Source organism: Saccostrea cucullata, unplaced genomic scaffold, assembly GCF_032062105.1.
Source record: "Saccostrea cucullata isolate Sc308-1 unplaced genomic scaffold, CSIRO_AGI_Scuc_v1 ctg950, whole genome shotgun sequence".
NCBI lineage: Eukaryota > Metazoa > Mollusca > Bivalvia > Ostreida > Ostreidae > Saccostrea > Saccostrea cuccullata.
Genome location: NW_026940462.1, coordinates 16882 through 43980, shown reverse-complemented (window position 1 = coordinate 43980; position 27099 = coordinate 16882). Strand labels below are relative to the sequence as shown.

General features: G+C 32.2%; 1 protein-coding gene and 1 long non-coding RNA gene across 2 annotated transcripts; both read left to right on the top strand.

Annotated features, from left to right (window-relative positions):
• Window positions 1-916: 916 nt before the first annotated feature.
• Window positions 917-7237, top strand: LOC134255441 (uncharacterized). Its single transcript, XM_062737973.1, has 5 exons — window positions 917-994; window positions 1153-1319; window positions 3927-4106; window positions 6731-6833; window positions 6994-7237. The coding sequence occupies exons 1-5, from the start codon at window positions 979-981 to the stop codon at window positions 7200-7202; spliced, it is 675 nt and encodes a 224-aa protein (XP_062593957.1). The 5' UTR covers window positions 917-978; the 3' UTR covers window positions 7203-7237.
• Window positions 7238-11039: 3802 nt separating this feature from the next.
• LOC134255444 (uncharacterized) lies at window positions 11040-12488 on the top strand. Its single transcript, XR_009989548.1, has 3 exons — window positions 11040-11744; window positions 11927-11974; window positions 12419-12488. It is a non-coding gene; the product is annotated as an uncharacterized LOC134255444 (long non-coding RNA).
• The last annotated feature ends 14611 nt before the right edge of the window (window positions 12489-27099 follow it).

Sequence of the window (27099 nt, the reverse complement as noted above, 5' to 3'; positions counted from 1 at the left end):
TTACGTTATGTTTCACTTTGGCAACTGAATTTATAGCAACTATTATAAAGTACTAATTTGTTTATGAAAAAAATGATCCCCATACTTTCATAACATTTTCCTAGTAGCGAGATCCGAAGAAACATTTCTTTTTATTATTACAAATATACCATTAACGATTTATCCATGTTGTATGGACATGTTGAATATATTTCTATTTATTCACAACGGAATAAAATTATTTAATAAACGTTGTTATTGATATATGTGTAAAGGAAAATACCTTACTAATTTCACTTGCCCTCATTATCGAAATGTGATATTAAGAAAATGAACTTGTACTTCTTTTTTTCTCTTTAAATTATTACCAGTGTCCTTTGTGTCATTGGACTAGTTGTATTCATCATACTGACGATGCAAGAAGGATCTGAAGAAGGATTTGAACCACTCCATTCTAACAAGTCAAAGATAAACATTACCCAAAATCGGTCTGTTCCTAATACTTTCGATACTGAAGTTGATGATGGTTCAAAGAGCAAGGACGTTAAAGATGAAATCGATTTTTTCAACCTGGAAATTAAACTCAATAAAATGAAAGAAGAAATGCTCAAAATACAAACATTGCTGATTGAAATATTAGAGTCAGCAAATATTACTCAAGAGATTGTAGAGAAAATTTTGAATTATTTAAAAAAATTGATGGAAAAAGCGAATGAATTTGAAAACTTACTGAATATTGAATTAAGCAACATATTAGGAAAATTAACACAGCTTCAAAATAGTGTGGCTGAGATGTCGAAAAAAATAACGGAAAGTATAAATTCTATTGAAAAAAACTTTACAGAGGAATTGGAAAAGAAAGTAAGAAAAATTGAATCTTTGATAGAAAAGACAGCTGCTGATTTAAAACAAGCTATTAATGATAAAGTATGTACATGTACATGTGTTCAGATACCAACATCAGATGAAGATACTAATAGGGCAGGAAAAAGAAACCAAATGCCGTTACAGATTGGTATGTTTTATTTTCCTTCTAGTTGAAAAATTTTATATTTACAAAGCCCCCTCTCTTTCAATTTTGCAAGAAGTATCTAGGTACACTTTTTATTTTTATTTCTGTACCCTTCGTTTTACTTAGCGTAATTAAACACGTTTTGCTTTCTGTATTTTCAGATATTTGGGGAGAATATATGAGTTTTAGAAGTTTCTGCTTTGTGCTTGGTATACTAGGTTCACTTCTACTAATTATACTGATAGTGTTATTGCTGGTGTATAAGATATTAAGGGGACAAAAAACTGAACTCCAAACACACAAACCTGCGGTTTCAAAGCCAATACATGTAAGAAAAAATTAAATTCATTTGAAAATGTTTTAAAACAAATCAGATTAATGATTTTACTGTATCTTAAACAAAATAATACAGTTAAAACGAATAAATAATACAGTTTAAGTAGAATAACTCATTACAATGCTTTTTATCAACAGTAAAAAAATAGTTTTGATGGCTTTTAATATACTGTGAATCACTAATTTTCGTGGAAGTCTGATTTTAGTTGTTTAGGAGACATGGAGGGACGCACAAATTTATGACCACAATAAAATTTCTTGTTCATTGATACTTAATATTCTTCAACTACGAAACCAAACTATTTTGTTTTCCTCAAACCTTGAAAATGTGAACCCATTAAAATATGTGATTTTACGAGATATATATTTAATATATTTTTAGTCGTAATGGATGACCTAACTTAACCATATTTTCACCCCGATCATGGTTCATTGGACTTTTTTGAGATTATTATTTGAAAAAAAAATGTTTGTAAAACACTGATGCCCCCGTATGGCAACATAGCAAATATTAAGCTTTTCTTGAATGTAAATTTAATTAATTTGTACCAAAAGTAGGGTATTCTCAATGGAAAACCATTGTAAAATTTGAAAGTAAGCTAATGTAAAGGTTTTATAATAAGTACAAAAATCTCCAAGGTCAAGGTCAAAAGGTCAATTTTATTAGTATCAAATGAAAGGTCTTGCCACATAAAATACTTATGTAGAGCATGAAAGCCCTAGCCCTAACCGTTCAGAAGTAATGGTCTACGTTCAATTTTTTAAAGAGTAGGTCAAACTCCAAGGTCATGGTCAAAGGGTCTAAGTTATTGTTATCAAATGAAAGGTTTTGTCATAATGATCAAATGGGAAGTTTCTAGTATGCCGGTCCCCAGAATCACGCGATTGCGCATGAGCAGTTATTTCCCTTGCCGTTGCTATGCAGAATGTAAACAAACCGCAATTTCCCACTCGCTTCAACGAAACGCATTCGATCGAGTGATTAGGGTTAGGTTATATATTTTTTAAAGTTGGGATTGTTTTATAGATCCACTCTGTAATCTTTCTGACTTTGGGCTTATTCATGTCATTTTTGCTTACAAAAGGCACTATAAGTGCCTTTTGTGACCAAAAACTTGCATGAATCAGCCTGTCGAATCGTGCCGATATCTTACACTTTGGTTTAGTTCACGAAATTTTTGCTTTTCAAAGAACAGGAAAGTTTAAGGAAATGAAAGTTCGGGTAAATCAACTCTATTGTCGAAACATGACGATTTTTAGCACTGAGTTTAGGCAAGTTATTGTAAAAGCGACTTACCGTTAACTGCAGCCCGATATCCTGACCTCCTTATCATTTCCAAATATTCAGAATATTTTTCCTTTCAAATCGATAATGATGCACAATTCAATCCATCGATGACCAGTAATTAGCTAACATTTTTTAAATCCCTGTATTTCTCACAAAAATCATGCAATTTTAATAACATTGCACTTTGAGTCCTATCAGGCATTTCTTCATTAGGCCTACGTCAACACATAAGTGACGCAACTCATGAATATTTATGAGATTACGTCAAAAATTGATCATGTGACTACATTCCTTAACAACGCAAGATGGAGATTTACTTCCTAAACAAGTACGTTATTTTACGAAATCTTTTAATTCTCATTTAAAAAACTGTGTTTAAAAACCAGTTTTTTAAACCCAATTTTTCACAAGGAACACGAATTTGGGGTCAAATTTGCAATTTGTGGCTTCTTTTTTGATTTTGTCGATCGCTCACGCGATCGTCTATATATTGTTCACCGCCTTCGGCGGCACCTATTTTAGCGCCATATTTATGGGGACCGGTATACTAGAAGTGTTCCGATCAAATATGTAAAGTACCAAAGCACTAGCCCTAACTTTTTAAAAGTTATGGTCAAGGTTTACTTTTTAAAAGTAAGTCAATCTCAAAGTTCAAAGGATCAAAGTTCTTGGTATCCAATGAAGGGTCTTCTCACAAGAATTACATATATGAAGTATGAAAGCCCTATCCCTTACCGTTCAAAAGTTATGGCGAAGGTTAAAGTTTTTTCACAAGTATAGAAATAGTCAAGGTCAAAGGGTCAAGGTTGTTGGTATCCAGTGAAAGGCCTTTTAACAAGCATTACATGTGTGAAGTATAAATGCCCTGGTGTCTACTGTTCAAAAGATATGGCCAAAGTAAAATTTTAAAATTTTCATGTAAAAGTGGGTCAAACTCCAAGGTCAAGGTCAAATTTGGTGTCACAAGGAATACACATATGAAATATGATAGTCATAGCTCCACTTAATCAAAAGTTATGGGCAAGGTTTAAAGTTTTTGCGGACAAACAGACAAACAGAGAGACAGACAGACAGACGGACACGACAGAAACGATATTCCCCCGAAACTTCGTTTACGGGGGCATAAAAAATGAGCGCACAAATTGTGTGAAAATGTATATAACACATATACACACAAATAAAAAAAATATCTAAAAAGTGAAGTGTCCTGGAACATGTTTAAATGCAAGTCACAAAATTACCTGAGTAAATTATTAATACAATAGACACAGATTTTCTTTTTACGTGAATTTTGATTTCTTATTTTTAAAGGAAGGGAATCTTGAAGATTCTCTCTGCATCGTAAGCTTTGATGAATCATCCAGCAGGACAAACCATCTGTCAATGACTAAAACAATTGCAGAATATGGTGAATTAAAACTACAGACAAAAAGAGTTGTCGTTAAAAAAAACAGCCTTGATGATCTTAAAGATAGCATTCCGCCTTCTAAGGTAATATAACGTTTCCGGTATACGTAATATCTTAATTTTTATTTAATATGTAAAGCTTTAATGTAATTTTGTAGTTAAATGTTTGTCATGTGTGATCTGAATAGTCAGCGAAAATACGACTACATGTACTAGTATTCAATTCGTTGAAAACGTTTGATTTCATTGATTGTTAGCTCACCTGAGCCGAAGGCTCAAGTGAGCTTTTTCTGATCACATTTCGTCCGTCTGTCCGTCTGTCTGTCCGTCTGTAAACTTTTCACATTTTCGACTTCTTCTCAAGAACCACTGGGCCAATTTTGACCAAACTTGGTACAAAGCATCCTTGGGTGAAGGGAAATTTAAATTGTTAAAATGAAGGGACATATCCCCTCGCAAGGGGAGATAATCAAGAAAAGACAAAAATAGGGTGGAGTCATTAAAAAAACTTCTTCTCAAGAACCACTGGGCCAGCAAAGCTGAAACTTATGTGAAAGCATCCTGGTATAGTGTAGATTCTAAATTGTTCAAATCATGACCCCGGGGGAAGGGCGTGGCCACAATGGGGAATCAAAGTTTTACATAGAAATATATAGGAAAAATCTTTGAAAATCTTCTTCTCAAGAACCACTGGGCAAGTAAAGCTGAAATTTATGTGGAAGCATCCTGGGGTAGTGTAGATTCTAAATTGTTCAAATCCTGGCCCCCGGGGTTGGGCGGGGCCACAATAGGGAATCAAAGTTTTACGTAGAAATATATAGGAAAAATCTTTGAAAATTTCTTCTCAAGAACCACTGGGCCAGTAAAACTGAAACCTATGTGGAAGCATCCTTGGGTTGTATAGATTCTAAATTGTTCAAATCATGACCCCCGGGGGAAGGGCGGGGCAACAAAAGGGAATCAAATTTTTACATAGAAATATATGGGGAAAATCTTTGAAAATCTTCTTCTCCAGAACCACTGGGCCAGAAAAGCTGAAACTTATGTGGAAGCATCCTGGTATAGTGTAGATTCTAAATTGTTCACATCATGACCCCCGGGAGAAGGGCGGGGCCACAATGAGGAATCAAAGTTTTACATAGAAATATATAGGAAAAATCTTTGAAAATCTTCTTCTCAAGAACCACTGGGCCAGAAAAGCTGAAACTTATGTGGAAGCATCCTGGTAAAGTGTAGATTCTAAATTGTTCAAATCATGACCCCCAGGATAAGGGCGGGGCCACAGTGGGGAATCAAAGTTTTACATAGAAATATATAGGAAAAATCTTTGAAAATCTTCTTCTCAAGAACCACTGGGCCAGAAAAGCTGAAACTTATGTGGAAGCATCCTGGTGTAGTGTAGATTCTAAATTGTTCAAATCATGACCCCCGGGAGAAGGGCGATGCCATAATTGGGTATCAAAGTTTTACATAGAAATATATAGGAAAAATCTTTGAAAATCTTCTTCTCAAGAACCACTGGGCCAGAAAAGCTGAAACTTATGTGGAAGCATCCTGGTATTATGTAGATTCTAAATTGTTCAAATCATGACCCCCGGGGGAAGGGCGGGGCCACAATAGGGAATCAAAGTTTTATATAGAAATATATAGGAAAAATCTTTGAAAATCTTCTTCTCAAGAACCACTGGGCTGGAAAAAGTGAAGCTTATGTGGAAGCATTCTGGGGTAGTGTTAATTCTAAATTGTAGGAATCTTGACCTCCGGGGGAAGGGCGGGGCCTTTATAGGGAATCAAAGTTTCACATAGAAATATTTAGGAAAAATCTTTGAAATTCTTCTTCTCAAGAACCACTGGGCAAAAAAAGCTGAAACATATGTGCCCATGGAAGGATCATGGGGTAGTGTAGATTTCAAAATGTCTAAATTATGATCAGTGGGGTAGGGTGGGGATGCATTATGTATAACAAGGGGGAAATCAGATAAAGAACAGAATGGTCAAAGCTTCTCAGGTGAGCGATGTGGCCCATGGGCCTCTTGTTTTCTTTTCTTTTTGAAGTCTTTTATGAACAATTTGTCTGTCTTTTTGTCAATGCAATTAATGTCTAGACCAAAATTTTGCAATGAATATATAATGAAATTGTGGAAGATTCTTACAATCTTGATCAAATTCTTGCATCGCAACTCTGGAGCCAAAAAGATTTATAAGATGACATAGATTTGAAATTTTATGCATTATAAATTACTAGTATACACGTACATGTATATAGAGAATAGGAAAAAGAATAAGAAATAAATAATGTTTATATAAATTTATTTTCCTATCCACATAGAATACTACATGTAGGCCTACTCCTTCATAGCCACTTCATCAAACCTCTGATATTTTGAGAGCTCCCTCTTGCCCAGCTCCCGATTTCTATATATTTAACGGACTTTGGAGCTTGGTTACTATTCGTTATCTTTTTTATTCCCTGTCTGTTTGTATAGTTTTAACAGATTTCTTTAGCGTTCTTGGTTCCTACTTGTAATCTTCAGCTCAATCATTCTCTCAATTTTAAATGATGCTGTTTGTTTACACATTATCCACCTGGTTAAAATATATTTTTTACTTTCGAATTTGTATTAGATAATAAATTGATGTCTTATACAGAGGTCAAACTGCACTTTCCAAAATAAGTAACTGTTACTCAAAAAAGCCTTTCCTTTTAGGTTTTCCTTGTGTATATTGATTACAACGAAGGAAATGTGATCCTAGATAAATCGGAAACTGGTACAAGGCGACAAACAGTGAAATATTTGATGAAAACTAATGGTAATATGATTAAATGCGCTGGACTTCCCATTTTTCTGAAAAGTAGTTAATCTACTCGTATATACCAATTGATCAAAGCAAATATATACATAATAAAAAATCTAGGGAAAATTTGAATAATGGAAGAATTTGAAAAACTTTATTGTTTTCTTTCTTTTAGCTCTTGTATTTATTGTGTATTGCCTGGAAAAATCTTCTGAGAATTTGGAGGAATTGTATGCACAGAAACTGACTACCATCAAGACTGATCCAGTGCTGGTAGATCTCAGCAAGAGGGATAGGGTCTTCAGTATTTATAAAACCTTCAGTAAAAAGCAGATGGAAGTTATCGTCAAGGGTATTTACGAATTTACCAAACAATCTGTTTGATTTCTTAGTTCAACTTTCCTTTGTTTTGTTTAAGTGTATTTCTATATGTGCGCGTGTTTAGTCTTAGGTATATACATTTTAACTAAGGTTATTACATGTATATTTAGTATTTGTGCATTGAATTACTTTGTTTTTTTTTAAATGTTTGATAAATTTTTCTCGCGAGCCTATTCAATAAAGGTTTTGCAGTCAAGTGTTCTATAGGGAAGTAAACTTTACTACGACATGCAAAAAAAAAAAAATAAAATAAACATTGAAATGAATGTTAGACTTGCCCAGAAAGTGTTCAACATGTTTTTATAACTCAGTATTATATTAAGTATTTTTTCTCATGATGTATTCAGATAGATGGTTGTACCTGTACTCCAATGTTTTAAAGACATCATTTGTTGTGCTTTTAGACTTACCATGCATGTGTTCAGTACACTTTTTATCGTCCACTATTATATTAGTCAGAATTTTCTATTTTTATAATATATATATATCCTTGACTTGAGCTTTTTATTTTGGAACTCTACGTTTTGCTTTTGCATTTTCATGATTTTTAGAAAATTATGTGTTTTTTATAAAGATTTTTTTTGCTTATATTATTCAGTTTCGTGCCATATTGTGTTCATTGTGTCTTCATTTTATTTACTAGTTTTGTTTTTTCGTGAATGTGTTTGACTGCATTTAATGAAGATTTTATTGGATTTTTGGTTTCTTCTTTCGTCTTTTTATAATTTTGCTTCTTTTTCTTCATTTCTTCCATCTAATTTTAAATAACTTATGTTATATTTTTCCTTATAACTACGTGTTTTCAAATTGATTTCTAGAGCCTTTTATATTCCAATCTTGACGAGTATTTCACAGCCAATCTTTGAAGAACATATTTTTTCTCTACACCTGTATGAAGGATGTTTTTAGATTAACAAAATACTACACTTGAAATGGAAATTTACTATATTTAAATTTAAAAACTTAAACTGTTGATTGCAGAGCTCAAACAACATCATCCTTAGTGAGTAAAAAATAGACAAAGATAAAATTTATTACCACCAGTGTACAGTATCTGTAGGGAATAAATATTGACCAAGATAGAATTTATCAATAACAAAAATCACCTGTACTTAGAAATAAAGAATCTCTAACCTGTTTCTTTCTTGTTCTTTGAATTTATGTGAAATATCTTTTTGTTCAGTTAGCTATAGGGAATTTGCATGTAGATTTAGAAAAGAAGCAGACCAAATTGAATTTAAAACGTTAACTTAAGGTACATTGATACTCTGATAAAAGAGATAACTGTTAATGACAGAAATGTCTATTATTCCTTTAAAAATTTGTCAAGTCCATTTTTTGTCAGATTTTGCCCCGCATGCCATGCTATAATTGTTTGAATTTTATTCAGCATATAAATTTTCTTTGGAAAATCATGAAAATTAAAGAAAAATTTCAAATGAGTGAGCAGAGGGTTTATGAACCTTAAGCTCAAAGGAAAGCTGATGAAAAACAAAAGGACTACAGCAACTGTAATTCATGTAAGCGTTGTATTTATAAAAAATTATCTATATCGTCTAAACGAGCTAGTTATTATCTTACTTGTATTCTGTAAGACTGTCCGTCCGTCTGTTACACTTTAGGATACCCATCTCTTATCCGTAACTCCTCTAACACCAATGGTCGAAATTTAATGAGACTTTCATAAATTCTTTGAACATTACATAATGCCATTGTGACCTCTTAGTTTAGCTTTTTATCTAACATTTATTTCGGGATTTGTCAATATAAATAAATCATCTGGGATGCGGTTGGGGTTATCATTTAGTGATCTCAGTGCTCACAGTACCTTTAGCTGAGCATGTTATACATAGAGAGATAAAGAGACTGTCGTCTTAATTTTTAAAAAAAAAAAATTGAAGCAAAAGTAAGTATGAAAGTGTTACAGAATATGTGTAATGATACAATTAAACAATTTCTTTTCAACATAAACTAAATTTCTGATACATATCATATGTGTCTTTATTAATGTTTGAAAATTTAGCACATAAATTAAGATGAAAATACCAGATTGTTCTTTTTGAATTCTATTTTTGAGAAAGAAATCCTTTAAAATTCATATAATTTGCAGCTAAATAAAAATGTTATTCAATGTTATTGTTGCAAAACTGGCAGATTCGATCTTCGGGTGTCTCAGATTTATGACGTCCAATTCTAATTTGTAATACACCGCATGCTTTCGGTAATATCAATAATGACGTACTGCGCAAGTCTTAGTTATGCTAATATTTAATATACTAGTAATGCTTCAAACCGCCAGAAATTCAATCTAAAACACAGCAAAAATCTGAACACTATCTTCATTCAGACGCATATTAATGAGATATTCCAATAAAATATTCACTTTGCAGAATGTATGCACTCGAGTTGAGTATTTGTATAAAGCACTCAGTATTAATTAAAATAAATATCGTAAGTAGTTGAGAGTAACATTTATAAATTTACCTCTCGAAAACCATTGTCATAGAGTCTGACACATCTGTTTCAAATTTAGATAAAATTTACTTGAAGAAAACGTTAACATTGGCGTCGGAAGCAAATTGAAAGTGGGGGGCTAAGTGTAAAAAAAAAATTCATACCTTCAAAAAAACCTTACAAGCAAAAAAAAAAAAAAAAAAAAAAAAAAAAAAAAAAGGGAAAATTTCCCAAACATTAAAATCCTATTTCGTGGGGGTGGGGGTAGTAAGTTCGACCTTCAGTACCAAATTTCTTTACGAACAGCACCTCCTTCCCCAATTCTGACCTAAAGTGCGACATGTCTGTGGAATGTGGGGGGGCTAAACCTGCGAAGCAATGTTCAATGTCTATACTTAGTATATATTTGGAAAAAAAGTGGGGGGGCTAAGCCCCCCCCTAGCCCCCCCCTCCCCGGTTCCGACGCCTATGGTTAATGGTAATTTAACAATTAAGCTTTATGATTAACGTGATGACTGATTTTTCAAATCGTCACCTCCATTACTTACGTAGCAATATACCCAAGTCACATGCAGACGGAGTTTCAATCTCTGAGTTGATAAGGGCATTGAAAATTTGCAGATACATGCACGTGTATAATAAATTAAAAAAGAAAAGATAAAAAAAAACCAATGCATTAAACAATAAGAATGATTAATAAAAAATTCATAAAATTGATTGAAATAATATATTTTCTTGACAATGTAATTTTAATTTGAATATTTCAATATTAATGCGCGATTTTTAGCTCTACGTCAGAGACCAGAAGAACTTATGCGATAGTTATGCGTCCGTTGTCCGTCCGTCTGTCTGTCTGTAAACATTTTTTTAAATGCTACTCCTCCTACAGTTTTGGTCTGATTTCAATATAACTTGGCACACAAGTAGACTACAATAAGAAACATAGTTCTACATATCGGTCTTTGTTTTCGATGATCGGTGTTGCTGTTGCGGTGTTGCTGTGGCAGTGTTGCGGAAATACATGTAAAACACTATATGGGATTTGAGTCACCTCATAAATATTCATAGAAGCGCTAGACACAACCTAACATTCTTTTTATTTATTACAACCAACCACTGAAATTGGAACTTTGTGCATTTATTTTCACCACGTCAAGATACTTAATCGCAATTTAGTGTATGTAAATGTCTTTAACTGATTTCTTGAATTATTTTAAATGTGATCTATAATGGTTGTTTGGTTTCAAAAAATAACTAAAATATATATTTTTAACTTTCGGTTTGTTTTCATATGTGCAGCTTGTACATGCATGGTTCAATACTTGCATTTTTATTATTTTTATGCAACTTTGCATTGCCTTGATTCACTACAATTATAATTATTGCGAAAATAATGAGGGACTTGCAAACAAGAATTATTTTTCCTATTATGATAAATTACTGTGATTTTCTTTATTTTGTTTCGTCAAACTACAATGTATGTATAGAAATTAAATACCTCAAGTGGCCTTCATACAAGATTCGAAATGTAAAGTATTTGACTATTTTGAAACTTTTGTATATATACGGCGGAAAACTCAGATGAAATTTTTCGGCACGAAGATTGCGATTTGAAATACAAATGTGACATTTCTGATCAATGGAATAGTATCTATTCCCAGTGGTTCTTGCCTGTAATATGAATTTACATAACATGGTGGTTTTAAACCTTGATTTTATATGCAAATGGCCTTGAAATTCTATCCCATCCAAGGTTACTCATGTACGTTTCTCTCTTGAAGAAAAAATGTGTCAATATCTGTTTTAGAAACATCAAAAATAACTTTGTACCCCTGTTTTAGCCCTCCCAAGAGACCCAGATGCTATAGAACCTGTTGGTCTTGAGAAGAAACATTTTCACTTTCTATTCCTATGTTGAAATTTAATCTTTTAGCAAGGTTGTGTAAACATTAAGATGCTTTTATGAAAATTGAAATAAGATGTATTTTATTACATGTAGGTTAAAATGAAAATATGCCAGCTCTTAAATTATCTCTCTTTGTTTTAGATCACAGACAAATATGAAAAGAGGAAAAAGAACTTCAAATGAAGGTTTTAAATATTTGATAATTATTTTGCATTTGTTAAACAATGCACTTGTACATACCGCTAGAAATATTCATTTTATTTGTAATAAAACACCATTACGAAAAGCAAGCTACAAGTACATGCATTAACTGCCTTTTTTTAAATGAAATTCTAACACTTGCAAATGTCTTGTTTAATCGACAAAGTTGCGGATACCTCGTCCAAATGGAACTATCCTGATAAAGAATCTGAAGGTGTGTATTCAATTTTTTGAAATTAACAAATACATATTAATAACCAAAAAGAACTATCAATAATAAAGCAAACATTTCATTTGAGTAGAGGCGGTGTTGATGTTTTTGCTTTGTAGTAGTTTTTGTTCTGTGTATTTTTCATTGATTTATTTTATTTCGTTATGCTACATATGTTAACAAATGAACATTAAATGTTTGCTAAAACCATTGTTTCTATCTGATTGGGGATTATTCTGAATCCAGATATCCTGAAGAAGAACATCCAAAATACTTTAACTATATTGTTAGTGAAGTATTCAAGGTTGCTAAATACTTTATTTTCTCATTCGATTTAAAAGTGATTTTAAAAAATCCTGATAAAATCCTAAAGAGATGGTTTACTTTATTCAAATTATGTGTATGTATTTTTTAAATATGTTTACCAAATTTGTATTTTTCTTAAAGTTGTAGGTGCAGGAATTGAAAGATTCTACCGAAGATCATCTAATTTCTTAATCAAAAAATGCATAGTGTAAGTAATTCACGTTATTATCTCTTAATTTTGATATTAATTAAAGTAGATAGAAAGAAAAGTGATCTAAGCGATTTTACTTTGTATTCATTTTTTGTATTTATTTTAATCACAACCAAAACACCGGCGCAAGTGGGGTTTTCTGTTCTATGTCCGTTTTATGTCGTTGTCGACATGTCGTTGTAAACCACAGGCAAATTTTAACCTCAACCCATAGTGTTCTTGGTAAAGGGTATTCATTTTTTTTTTATAAAAGAAGGGCTACGCCCTCTTCCAAGGGTTAATAATAAGAGATAGTGAACAATCAGTGTGCATATACCAAAAACTTCTACTCAAGAGCCATATGCATCAGGCAAGAAATTATTATTATTAATTATGTTTGAAAGCTTTTTGACACTGTGCTAATTTTTTGTTTTTTTTTCAAAGGAAGGAGTCAGGGGTAAGGTGGGTTAACAATATACAGTTAAAGTATATCATTGAGGGAGTCCGCCAGATTTCAGTTGTCCTAGAACAACTCTATTTCCCGAGGTGCAGCCGAGGGAAATAAGCTTGCTCGAGGGGAACTGGAATATTGCTGACTCCCTCAATGATATATTTAACTGTTTATCGTACCGATATACATGTTTTACATCTAACGTTAACTGAGCAACAGTATGAATATTCATGATGTTAATTTTGAACATCTCAGTACTTTTGATTTGATTTAAAGGAATCAGTGGTGTTCCGAATAGATATGTATTAGATCATAAAACTGATGCACCTTTTTGCAGGGAATCAGTCTTTTTACGGTGTTTTTCGAAGAAAAGGCAAAATATAACAATTTACTTTTATATACTGAAAAATAATCAGTAGAGGTAAAAAAAAATTCGATCGTGATTAAAGTTTTACGTAGGAATTTGTGTTCCAGGTACATTGGAATTTATATGAAAACATATTTTTAAAAACTTTATTCTCAAGAATATATTAAGTGATGTTTTGTCATAAATTTATATAAGCTTGTCAGACAGTGTAGATAAAGTTTGTTCGAATCAAGACCTCCATGAGTCGGGTGCACGTCGAGCCACAACGAAGAATCAAAATTTTACTGTAGGATTAAACGTTCTTTTTTCAGAATTTATCGATGTGTAAACTCTGCCGTTTTACTCACAAACTGAATAAAAGTGCGAAGCACTTTTATGTAAAGTTTGTGAGTAAAAAGGCAGAGTTTACACATCGATAAATTCTGAAAAAAGAACGTTTAATTCTTATAATTCCAATTACAATTTTTTTTAATTATTAAAATTATTTCTCTTTGAGGCCGCCATACAATCCGTTATTTTGTACGGCGTAGGAATACTTTATACCGAAAAGAAACGTATACAAGATTAATATCGATAAAATCCAACTTAAAATGTCAAAACAATCAATAAATAAACTTATAAAAACTCATTGAATGTTGTTTAAGTCAACAAATATCGTAAATACGCGTATTCTCCAGAATAATTCGTCTTTGACCATGGCCATGTTCACATTATCGACAACGTCATAGCAGACCGATGACGTCCTCGATTTGCTCTGGTTCGTTCAAAGATTTAGGGAGAGTATGGGATCTGTAGGAAATAACGAGGGACTTGCAAACAAGAATTATTTTTCCTATTATGATAAATTACTGTGATTTTCTTTATTTTGTTTCGTCAAACTACAATGTATGTATAGAAATTAAATACCTCAAGTGGCCTTCATACAAGATTCGAAATGTAAAGTATTTGACTATTTTGAAACTTTTGTATATATACGGCGGAAAACTCAGATGAAATTTTTCGGCACGAAGTTTGCGATTTGAAATACAAATGTGACATTTCTGATCAATGGAATAGTATCTATTCCCAGTGGTTCTTGCCTGTAATATGAATTTACATAACATGGTGGTTTTAAACCTTGATTTTATATGCAAATGGCCTTGAAATTCTATCCCATCCAAGGTTACTCATGTACGTTTCTCTCTTGAAGAAAAAATGTGTCAATATCTGTTTTAGAAACATCAAAAATAACTTTGTACCCCTGTTTTAGCCCTCCCAAGAGACCCAGATGCTATAGAACCTGTTGGTCTTGAGAAGAAACATTTTCACTTTCTATTCCTATGTTGAAATTTAATCTTTTAGCAAGGTTGTGTAAACATTAAGATGCTTTTATGAAAATTGAAATAAGATGTATTTTATTACATGTAGGTTAAAATGAAAATATGCCAGCTCTTAAATTATCTCTCTTTGTTTTAGATCACAGACAAATATGAAAAGAGGAAAAAGAACTTCAAATGAAGGTTTTAAATATTTGATAATTATTTTGCATTTGTTAAACAATGCACTTGTACATACCGCTAGAAATATTCATTTTATTTGTAATAAAACACCATTACGAAAAGCAAGCTACAAGTACATGCATTAACTGCCTTTTTTTAAATGAAATTCTAACACTTGCAAATGTCTTGTTTAATCGACAAAGTTGCGGATACCTCGTCCAAATGGAACTATCCTGATAAAGAATCTGAAGGTGTGTATTCAATTTTTTGAAATTAACAAATACATATTAATAACCAAAAAGAACTATCAATAATAAAGCAAACATTTCATTTGAGTAGAGGCGGTGTTGATGTTTTTGCTTTGTAGTAGTTTTTGTTCTGTGTATTTTTCATTGATTTATTTTATTTCGTTATGCTACATATGTTAACAAATGAACATTAAATGTTTGCTAAAACCATTGTTTCTATCTGATTGGGGATTATTCTGAATCCAGATATCCTGAAGAAGAACATCCAAAATACTTTAACTATATTGTTAGTGAAGTATTCAAGGTTGCTAAATACTTTATTTTCTCATTCGATTTAAAAGTGATTTTAAAAAATCCTGATAAAATCCTAAAGAGATGGTTTACTTTATTCAAATTATGTGTATGTATTTTTTAAATATGTTTACCAAATTTGTATTTTTCTTAAAGTTGTAGGTGCAGGAATTGAAAGATTCTACCGAAGATCATCTAATTTCTTAATCAAAAAATGCATAGTGTAAGTAATTCACGTTATTATCTCTTAATTTTGATATTAATTAAAGTAGATAGAAAGAAAAGTGATCTAAGCGATTTTACTTTGTATTCATTTTTTGTATTTATTTTAATCACAACCAAAACACCGGCGCAAGTGGGGTTTTCTGTTCTATGTCCGTTTTATGTCGTTGTCGACATGTCGTTGTAAACCACAGGCAAATTTTAACCTCAACCCATAGTGTTCTTGGTAAAGGGTATTCATTTTTTTTTTATAAAAGAAGGGCTGTAGCAACCTCTAATGATAAAACGCCGCCTAATGATACAAATAGCATTAAGCGTTGCAATTGCAACGCTTTATGCCATAAATTATTGCATTAATAGCTGACATCATCAACTGCTAATGCTAAATCGCCGCCTAATGACAGAATTATATCATTAAGCGTCACAAATGCAGTGCAAAACCGACGCTTAATGAAACAAGCAAATATCGACATATTCGACGCTTAATGATACACACTAGTGTATCATTAAGCGTTGCAGTTGCAACCCTTAATGATATAAAATTTATAAATCGCTTGTTATATCTAAGAGAAACACACAACCACCTTTCCTGGACAATGAGATATCACTTGTCAAAATATTTATATATGCCCTTGTGCTATATAAATGGTAATTATAGAAGTTTTATTGTGTTTTCTATCTAGTCAAGGGAACGTCTTTAAGCCTCGGATGTTTAAGAGACAGATGGTCAGATAGCTTGGAGAAAGAGATACAAACAAAGGGATAAATAAAATGATATTCAAATCCTTTTAAAAGAACCATTTTTACTGAAAATACAGAAGCAAACAAACAATTAAATTCCTTATAATTTGACACAATGATTTTAATACTCAACCTAAAATAAATACAATATATCTAAATATTCCAAACTTTGTATTTTAGATTTAATACAGCTTAACACATGTCACTGTTAACGTTTCAGGTATACGTATCGAGAAATAAGTTGATGATTTTCACTATAATTGTATTTTTAATCTGCTTCGTTTCTCCAAATTTTGAAAAAGAGAGACATCAATATTGACAATTTATGTTTAAGTATATAAAACATAAAGAATACACATGAATGTAATACATTGAATAATATATTATTTTGAGAAAAATGTTCATCCATCCTTGAACTAGATGCTGTCATGAGACAGTAATACCCGCACTAAGGTGTTTGCCTCTAAATACACAATCCTACGGGCGGCTTTCCAAGGAAAAAGTCAAAATAATTATATATAATTCAGGCACGTAGCATCGTTTTTGAAAAAGGGGGGGGGCAACCTGAGAATTTTTTTTTTACTTACCTAAAAAAATTAACAAGCAGAAAAAAAAATGAAATGGGGGGGGGGGGAGTAGTGGCCACCTTTTTTTCAAGGCAAAATTACTTTCACTTCCATTTTTTTCCCCATATTTCCTTGCTATGCATATACTGTGGTAAAAATGGGGGGGGGGGGGGGGCAACCATCTTTTAAATAGACATTTTCTTATAGTACAGGTAATGTTGGGAAAAAAAGTGGGGGGGGCAGGCCCCCCCCCCCCCCCCCGGTTGCTATGTTCCTGTAATTTACATGTATTCATCAAATTAAATTGAGTATGAAATTCTCCCTGAGACCTATAACTCAGAACCTCTTACATTTATTTTACATGCTTAATTCATTATATACCAGTTTGAATTCTATGAATGATGTAAATTAGATTTTGATAAATGTTTTGCTCATAATAGGAAATTTTTAAATTTACTAATTCCTTGTGACAAGACTTTTTTCTGATACCAACAATTTGAACAATTTGAACCCTTTGACCTTGACCTTTGAGTTTGACATATATTTGAGAAACTTCAACCTTCGCCATAGGCGTCCATACAGGGACATCAGTGTTTCACAAACACATCTTGTCTTCATTATTATTTGGTGGTGTCTCCATATGAGGGAAAATTCTTGAGAGAGATGTATTCACAACAAACAAACAAATTACTAAAGAAAATATAAAACATGAATATGTTGGTCATGCATATCTCTGCATGAAAAAAAAACAGCTTTTTAAATACTGCAACTATATTGTAACCCTTTCAAAACACTCATTTGAGCATTTCGCAGCACTGTTATGGCTTGAAAAAGGGGGCGGGGCCTAATTTATACGGGAAAAGTTTACTGTGACGTCACACAAAAATATGACTTTTATGTATTTCTCATAATACGTAAAAATGAAATAAGTTTCAACTTTTAACTGTATTAGCATAATAAACAACAATATAACTTATCAATGCATTAAAAAAAGTTTTAGTTAAATCCCACGTAGCTGGTTATAAACATAGTACTGATCGCGATCGATGAACTTGTAAACATGACGTCATATTGGTAAACATGACGTATTTCATGTGCTGTGAGAGGCAGATTGAAGAGTTTTTTAACAATGAAAAGTGCGTTTTATTATTAAACGGAATATTATTTACAGGTTTTAAATAGTCGATTAATACCAAAATACATCCTTTGTTTAGTGCGATTATTAATTAACTACCAAGAGAATAAATTTTATTAATTTTATTAATTATGTCCTGTTTTTATGTACAAGTTACGTATATTTTACATCGAGATGCCTCATAAAATCGTACTTTCGCAAGGGCATACACTGCATAGATCTGAACCATTTTTTGAATATAGATAAAGGATATTTTCCTTAACTTGAAAAGTGCTGCTGCTTTCTTTAAATCGAGGGCGTGATTTTATAAGTACACAAGATATTTGGTAATTTAAGTCAAACATATTTCGACATTGGCCTATTTACTTTAAAATTTAACTATTAAAACGCGAATTCTATTCAAACCAGCAGCACTTTTCAGAAATTACAAAGTATGCAGAAACAATTAATAGCTTGTATTTTTAATTTTTAACTAGGGTATGCCCTTGCGATATTGAAATTTGTTAATGACCTACATACAGTACACGAACTAAGCATTCCTCACGTGACTGTCCATTGATGGGACTGAACTTCATACACTACAGAGTGGGTTATACTATGCTATTTCACTAAGTATTAAAGTTCTGTGATAATAAAACAGCTTAATTGAAATAAATTCAATTTTTAAAAAATCCCCCTTTTTTGCACGTCTTTTCCCGTTGATTTCTCATAGTAGGCCTTAACAGTGCTGCGTTCTGGTTTCCTTATCATATAATATCTGTCGTGACATGTCGTCCATCTGTTTGTCTGAAAACTTTTTACATTTTTAACTTCTCTAGAACCACTGGGCCAATTTTACCCATGCAATTCATATAGAAATATGTACATTTGTATGTCAGACTGTCCTTCTGTCTGAATAAAATTAACCTTGGTCATCACGGTCATATCTACTGAATGAGAAGAGACAAGGCATTTCATATTAAACTTATGTACTAGTATTTACCTGTGAGAATGGCATGGTTTTTTTTTTTACATATGACCTAGAAGTTTGACCTACTTGCAAAAAAATTAAATTGTTATAAATTCATCATTTTGAAAGAGAAAAGTTAGGGCATTCATATTATAATGCATGTATATTATTACCTGTGATAAGACCTTTCCAAATGAATCATGACTTTTACTCTGTGACCTTGACCTTGAAGCCTAACCTACTTTTGAAAAATGTTGCATTTGCTTATAACTTTTGATTGCGATGAGATATGACTCTCACATTTGACATGTACATTAATTACTCATAAAAATTCAAGGTGTTTCCCAGCATGCAATGCATTTTTACCCTTTAACGTTGATGTTTTACATAATTTTCAAAATATTTAACTCTCCTAAAAGATGATTAGGCTTCTGAGTAACATTAAGGAGGACTTCAGGTAAGACAGGACTTTTTGCACAAAAAACGTCATTTTTCCACCCCCATGTGACCCCCCGGGGAAAAATCAAAATTACGAAACCTTACTGCACATCTACATGACACCACCAATCATCTCCCAAAAGATGATTAGGCTACTGTGTAAAATGTAGGAGAAGTTCAGGGAAGACGGGGGTTTTTGCATAAAAACGTCATTTTTTGACCCCTATTTGACCCCCTGGGGCAAAATCAAAATTCCGAAACCTTACTGCACATATACATGACACCACCAACCATCTCCCGAAAGGTGATTAGGCTGCTGAGTAAAATGTAAGAGGAGTTCAGGGAAGATGGGGCTTTTTGCATAAAAAAACATCCTTTTTCGACCCACATTTGACCCCCCGGGGCAAAATCTAAATTCCGAAACCTTACTGCACATCTACATGACTCCACCAACCATCTCCTAAAAGATGATTAGGCTGCTGAGTAAAATGTAAGAGGAGTTCAGGGAAGACGGGGCTTTTTGCATAAAAAACGTCATTTTTTGACCCCCATTTGACCCCCCCGGGGCAAAATCAAAATTCCGAAACCTTACTGCACATCTACCTGACACCACCAACCATTTTCCAAAAGATGATTAGGCTACTGTGTAAAATGTAGAAGGAGATCAGAGTTGACGGGGCTTTTTGCATAAAAAACATCATTTTTCGACCCCCATTTGACCCCCTGGGGCAAAATCAGAATTCCAAAACCTAACTGCACATCTACATGACTCCACCAACCATCTCCCAAAAGGTGATTAGGCTGCTGAGTAAAATGTAAGAGGAGTTCAGGAAAGACGGGGCTTTTTGCATAAAAAACGTCATTTTTCGACCGCCATTTGACCCCCCGGGCAAAATCAAAATTCCGAAACCTTACTGCACATCTACCTGACACCACCAACCATCCCCCTAAAGATTATTAGGCTACTGTGTAAAATGTAGGAGAAGTTCAGGGAAGACGGGGCTTTTTGCATAAAAACGTCATTTTTCGACCCCCCTTTGAACCCCCAGGGCAAAATCAAAATTCCGAAACCTTACTGCACATCTTCATGACTCCACCAACCATCTCGCAAAAGATGATTAGGCTGCTGAGTAAAATGTAGAAGGAGTTCAGGAAAGACGGGGCTTTTTGCATAAAAAACGTCATTTTTCGACCCCCATTTGAACCCCCAGGGCAAAATCAAAATTCCAAAACCTTACTGCACATCTACATGACTCCACCAACCATCTCCCAAAAGATGATTAGGCTGCTGTGTAAAATGTAAGAGGAGTTCAGGGAAGAAAAGTGTGACAGACGGACGGACGGACGGACGGACATGAGTAACAACAATGTACCCGAACTTTCTTTAGAAAGTGCGGGTATAACTATTTGTTATCAGTTTTACTTGAATACATTACTGTGGCATGATTTTCTTAGAATCAATTTTGAAAACTAGTACATGTATATAATTATCAGATTATAAAAAACATGTCGAATGAAGTTGATGAAGGTGATTTTTTTAAAGTTCTAAATGACGTATATTTGCCTGTCTGTCAGACTGTCTGTAAACAATTTTTCAAAATCCTACTCCTCCTGCAGTTTTGGTATGATTTCAATATAACTTGGCACACAACTAGACTACACTAAAATACAGAATTTTTGTATCGGTTTTTGATTTCTGTGAACGGTGTAGCCTTAGTTACTAAAAATAGAAATAATGTAATAAAATGCTACTTTTCCAACATTTTTTGTCTGATTTCAAAATAACTTAGCTCACATGTAGACTACACTTAAAGATATGGGTTTTTTTATTTCGATCAACTGTGTTCCCGTGGTTACTAAAATAGAAATTTCTGTGAAATACTTTCAAAATGTTAATCTTCCTACAGTTTTAGTCAGATTGTAATATAATTTGGCATGCTAGTAGAGTATACTGGCATACACTATTATCAGTTTCATGTTTTTGATTTTGTTGATTGATGTTGCCATGATAACTGAAATTGAAAATTCTGTAAAATTTTATTGAACGCTATTACTACAGTTGTAGTTTTATTGCAATCTTGCCACAAAAATAGACTTAATTAAGGACTGTCATTCTATTTATTGCTTTTGGAAAGTTTTAAGCCCCAATTGCTACTTTTTTCTTCCTTTATTATACATGTAAGTAAGTACAAACGAGTAGAGCTACAGTCTCGACAGAGATATATTTTTTTCTTACGATATATGACTAAGTTTACATCTGACTAATATCAAAATGAAATAGATTTACATGAATATTTCTTTTTTAGGTACAAAAGAGACCCTCTCTATTAATGCATGTACTAGTATTCATTCATCGTACATTATTCTTTCAGAGAAATAGTCTTGTTCCTAAAAAATGTTGGAACCCTTTTTCTTAATTTTAACCTCGAAATATAATGAAATATTAAGAATAGGAATCAAATCATAATTACATCAAACTTTCAAAGTCATTACTATTGTTAAGTTTTCACCGAAGTAAATCAAACTTTCAAAGTTTTTAATATAGCAAATCAAAGTTCCAAAGTTTTCACTATTAATAGTAAATTCAAGTTTCTACGAGGGGTGATCAAAAAGTTCGCAAACTAATTGATTAACTTCCATACAAGAAACAATATTTGGTTTTAATGTTGATTATATTTTAAATTAATCCTCCCCGATTTTAATGCACATCAACCACCGTTCTGCGCATGCACGAATCACATGATATTGGCGGTCACGTGACCCCCTCCGTAGCGTTCTGTCACAAAAGTTGAAAGATTTTTCTGAGTTTTATATTTCTTTCCATGTGAGTTAATTTTTATGACAAGAACAGTTTATTTGTCAGAAATGGTCATATCTCGGCAACAGAATGGGTGGATAATAATATCCTTTCCAAAAATAAGCATGGCGACCATTAAAACACAAATCTTCTGTCTCAGGAGAGACCTTTATTCAAGGTGGATAGAGAATGGGTGCATCCTTTTTATCATATCTAATATGTTTAAAATCTCAAGTAAACGATATCTTAGGAATTTAATACTTATATCATTGTTCAAATATTCAACTATTTTTCAAAGTGCTAATTGGAGGTCTTTGATTGCAAATTGCTTAATTAAAAATACATATCTTTTCAAACTTGCTTTCACTGGGCAAGATGACAAGTATCATTTTTAATCATCAGCCTTCCTTCACTAAAACGATTAATCCAATTTATAATTGAATTTATAGGAACTCATTTATCTCAATAGACTGTCTGCAAATTATTATATGATACTGTAGAGGGATTTCTAAGATATACAATAAATTGTACAGTCGCTTGTTGAACGAGTTCGACTGAGACAACCATTTTTCGTCACAAGTGACCTGAATAGTGACGTCATTTTCACATTGTCGCGTCACAAACAAGGAGAGAAACTTTAGTCAGCATATGCTATTTATAGAACTTGTGTATACCTATATGTGTACTGAATTTCATTCTAATCTGAATTGTGGTTTTCTAGATATAGAGATAGTTTGCGAATTTTTTGATCACCCCTAGTAAATGTTTACTTTGGTACTATAGTTAACTAAAGGAAACTGTAGTTAACTGTAGTATTTTTAAAAGGATATGTTCGGTTTTTTAAGCCAGCCGTGAAAAAAATCTCTAAATTTCAGTTTGTCGTCCAATGTAACATCACCGACTTTCTCATCAAAATAAAACAAAAAGCCGATCAAAATTAGCTGTAGTTTAATGGAAATTTTCAATGTAAGGAGAAGTGATGAGACAAAGTATGTTTGTAAGCGTCGAGATGGGATCTTGTAGGTGTTATTTACATTAATAAATATTTTATGTTGGTTAAGGTAGGATTCTTCTCGCATTTCTTGTATTTAAAAATTAATGATATGTTCACAGAACCAAGAGGACAATATTTCTAAGTGATGGTATCAGTTAGAATAAATTTGACAGTTTAATATTAGAGGCAAAGTCAGGTCAAGGTCATTATCTTTTTCCATTAAGGTCAGACGACACGTTCCTTAATAATATGTTTTGTTATATCTTGGAATAAGATAAAAAAATATTCATATTTGGCATTCTCTTCTGATTTCTACATTGTTTTCAAAATGTTTTTAAATATAGGTACACCAAAAAATGGTGAGATAGGCCGTTCAGAAGATTACCCATAAGGGTTATATAAGAAATATGAACCTTTGGTATCTTGTCCAAGTGGCTGGTAAGGTACCCTTATTTTTTGCGAGGAATCTTGTTTAAGTACCTATTCTTCAATGACAATCTCTTAAGAAAACTTGTATATTTTTGAGGAACGTGTCGTCTGACTTTAACATTAAAATAGAAGTCTCTGTCAATTCTCTAGCTCTACTGGTTTGTAATTATAACAAAGGATGAGAAAAGAAGCCATTGCCATCAGACCAAAACTATAGAAGGATTAGCGTTTTAAAGGAATTTCACAGACATTTCTATTTTTACTAATAATGGCAACCTTGCTCATCAAAATCAAAAACCGATGCATTATTTTATGTATCTTAGTGTAGTCTACTTGTGTGCCAAGTTATATTGAAATAAGACAAAAATTGTAGGACATGTAGTGTTTTAAAGGAATTTCACAGAAAATTCTATTTTTAGTAACCATGGCAACACAGTTCATAGAAATCAAAAACCGATGATATATCCTATGTATCTTAGTGTAGTCTACTTGTGTGCCAAGTTATATTGTAATCAGACAAAAATTGTAGGACATGTAGTGTTTCAAAGGAATTTCACAGAAAATTCTTTTTTTAGTAACCATGGCAACACCAGTCATCGAAATCAAAAACCGATGCATCATTTTATTTATCTCAGTGTAGTCTACTTATGTGCCAAGTGATATTGAAATCAAATCAAAACTGTAGGAGGAGTAGTATTTTAAAGGAATTTCACAGTAAATTCTATTTTTAGTCACCATGACAACATGGATCATTGAAATGAAAAACCGATGCACTATTCTATGTATCTTAGTGTAGTCTACCTGTTCGCCAAGTTATATTGAAATCAGATGAAAAATTGTAGGAGGAGTAGCATTTAAAAGAAATTTCACAGAAAATTCTACTTTTAGTTACCATGGCAACACCGTGCATCGAAATCAAAAACGTTGCACTATTTTATGTATCCTAGTGTAGTCTACTCGTGTGCCAAGTTATATTAAAATCAGACCAAAACTGTAGGAGGAGTAGCATTTAAAAAAAATGTTTACAGACAGACGGACAGCTAGACGGACGGACGCATTACTATCGTATAAGCTTTTATAGTATCTGACCAACAGAGCTTAAAATTACTGTTTCCAATAATGCGATCCCTACTTGTAGTTTTTAAGATTTTTTTTTTTAATTTTTGCATAAAAAGATACTACCATATAGGGCCTACAAGATAATATTACCAAATTGCCATGGGTAATTTAAATAAAATGGATATTTGCTATTTCAAATATCCTCTATTTTTCTTAACTTTTTAGGATTTATTAGTTATTTTTATATGCTTCCTATATTTAAATTTTTCTGATTTTCACAGGGATTTTGTATTCTCCATTTTTGGAGACCCTCCCCTTAACTTGAAGAATTTTGCCACATACTTGCTTTATATGCAACTTATGTTTATTTTTATCATCTGAATTACATGTGCTATCCAGGGTTTAAAGTAACTATTTCCAATCAAAGTATTGTTTTTTTTTATAACGATAAAAAAAATGAAAGTTAAATAAATGTTATTGCAATAAAAACTCTAACTCGTTTTTGCCAACTAGACAGCAAACAGAAAGACTACTGTGTTTCTTTCTTTCCTTGCATTTGTGCTACTTTATATGTTATAGAGTAAGATGAGCTAGTGACCAAGTTGATCGATCTAACATCTTATTATGTATCGCCAAGAATGACATGCCTTAAATACCAAAGGTCCAAGCATACTAGTATCAAAGCATTGTACTTTATGTTTGGAATAATTAGAAACAATAATTTCTTATATTATTCAAAAGTTGTTAATTTTATTCCTAAATAGAAAGATCTCAGTCTGTCTCCACTGCAAATGTCAGTAAAGAATGATCTATTTCGGTATACATGTACCATTTATACTCGCCTGTTAGTCGGTTCTGCTTATAAGTTTTTTTCACTCACGGCTGACGTTAAATAGCGGACATCCCTAACGAAAAACACTAAAGTTAACTATAGTTAACTAAAGTGATGATAACTTTGACATTTTTAAAACTTTGATTTACTATAGTGATAACTTTGACACTTTGAAAAACTTCGACGAAACTTTTGACACGTTGAAAAAATATGGCGAAAACTTTGACACTTTGAAAAACTTTGGCGAAAACTTTGACACTTTGAAAAACTTTGGCAAAAACTTTGACACTTTGAAAAAACTTTGGCGAAAAACTTTGATACTTTGAAAAACTTTGGCGAAAGCTTTGACACTTTGAAAAACTTTATCGAAAACTTCGATATTTAGAAAAAGTTTATTGTAAACTTTGACACTTTGTAAAAAGTTTATCAAAAACTTTGATACTTTAAAGAACTTCATCGAAAACTTTGAAACTTTGAAAAAAATATTTTGAAAACTTTCACACTTTGAAAAACTTTATTGAAAACTTTGATACTTTGAAAATCTTTATCGAAAACTTTGACACTAAAAAAACTTTATCGAAAACTTTGAAACTTTGAAAAAATAAAAAATCTTGATACTTAGAAAAATTTTATTGAAAAGTATGTCATTTCGAAAAACTTTATCGAAAACTTTGATACTTTGAAAAACTTTTTCGAAAACTTTGACACTTCGAAAAACTTTATCGAAAACTTTGAAAAACTTTGACAAAAACTTTGACACTTTGAAAAAATTTGTCGAAAACTTTGATACTTTGATTTACTATAGTTAACTATACTATTTTTTTGGTTAGGGATGTCCCTAACAAAAGAAAATACCATAGAAAACTATATAGTTTACTATAGTTTAATGTAATTAACTAGAGAAGCAAAGTAAAAACTTTGAAACTTTGATTTGCTATAGTGAAAACTTTGGAACGTCGCTAACCACGGTCAATATGTACGCACTTCTCTCATCCTGGCCGTAGTTGCATGAGACGTGAATATTTTGTAGCTCATTAAAGTATTAACCAAAGCAAGTAAAGCACAAATGGACCTTTCATGCGACCTTTCAATACCCATTTGCAGTGAACAAAATACTTCTGATGAATACTAGTATTAATAGAGAGGGTCTCTCTTGTACCGAAATAAGAACTATATTCATTTAAATCTATTTCAATTTAATATTAGTCAGATGTAAACTTAGTCTTATATTTCGAGAGAAAAAATATATACTGCAAATGAAATATGCGTCATTTAGAATTTTTAAAAAAACCCAGCCTCTTCAACCTCAGTCAATGTGTATATTGCAATTTGATATATTCTTGATTTCAAAATTGATTCTAAAATAATCATGCAACAGTGATTATTCAAGTAACACTGCTCACAATTAAAGCATTAATGAACTTTTTCTCAACACAATATATAATATTCTATGTATTACATGTACTTGTATTCTTTGTTATATATCCTTAAGCATAAGTTGTCAATATTGATGTCTCTCTTTTTCGGAATTTGGAAAAACGAAGCAATGGTGAAAATCTTGATATGTATATCTGAATTGTTAACAGCGATATGTGTTAAGCTGTATCAAATCTAAAATACAAAGTTTCGATAAAA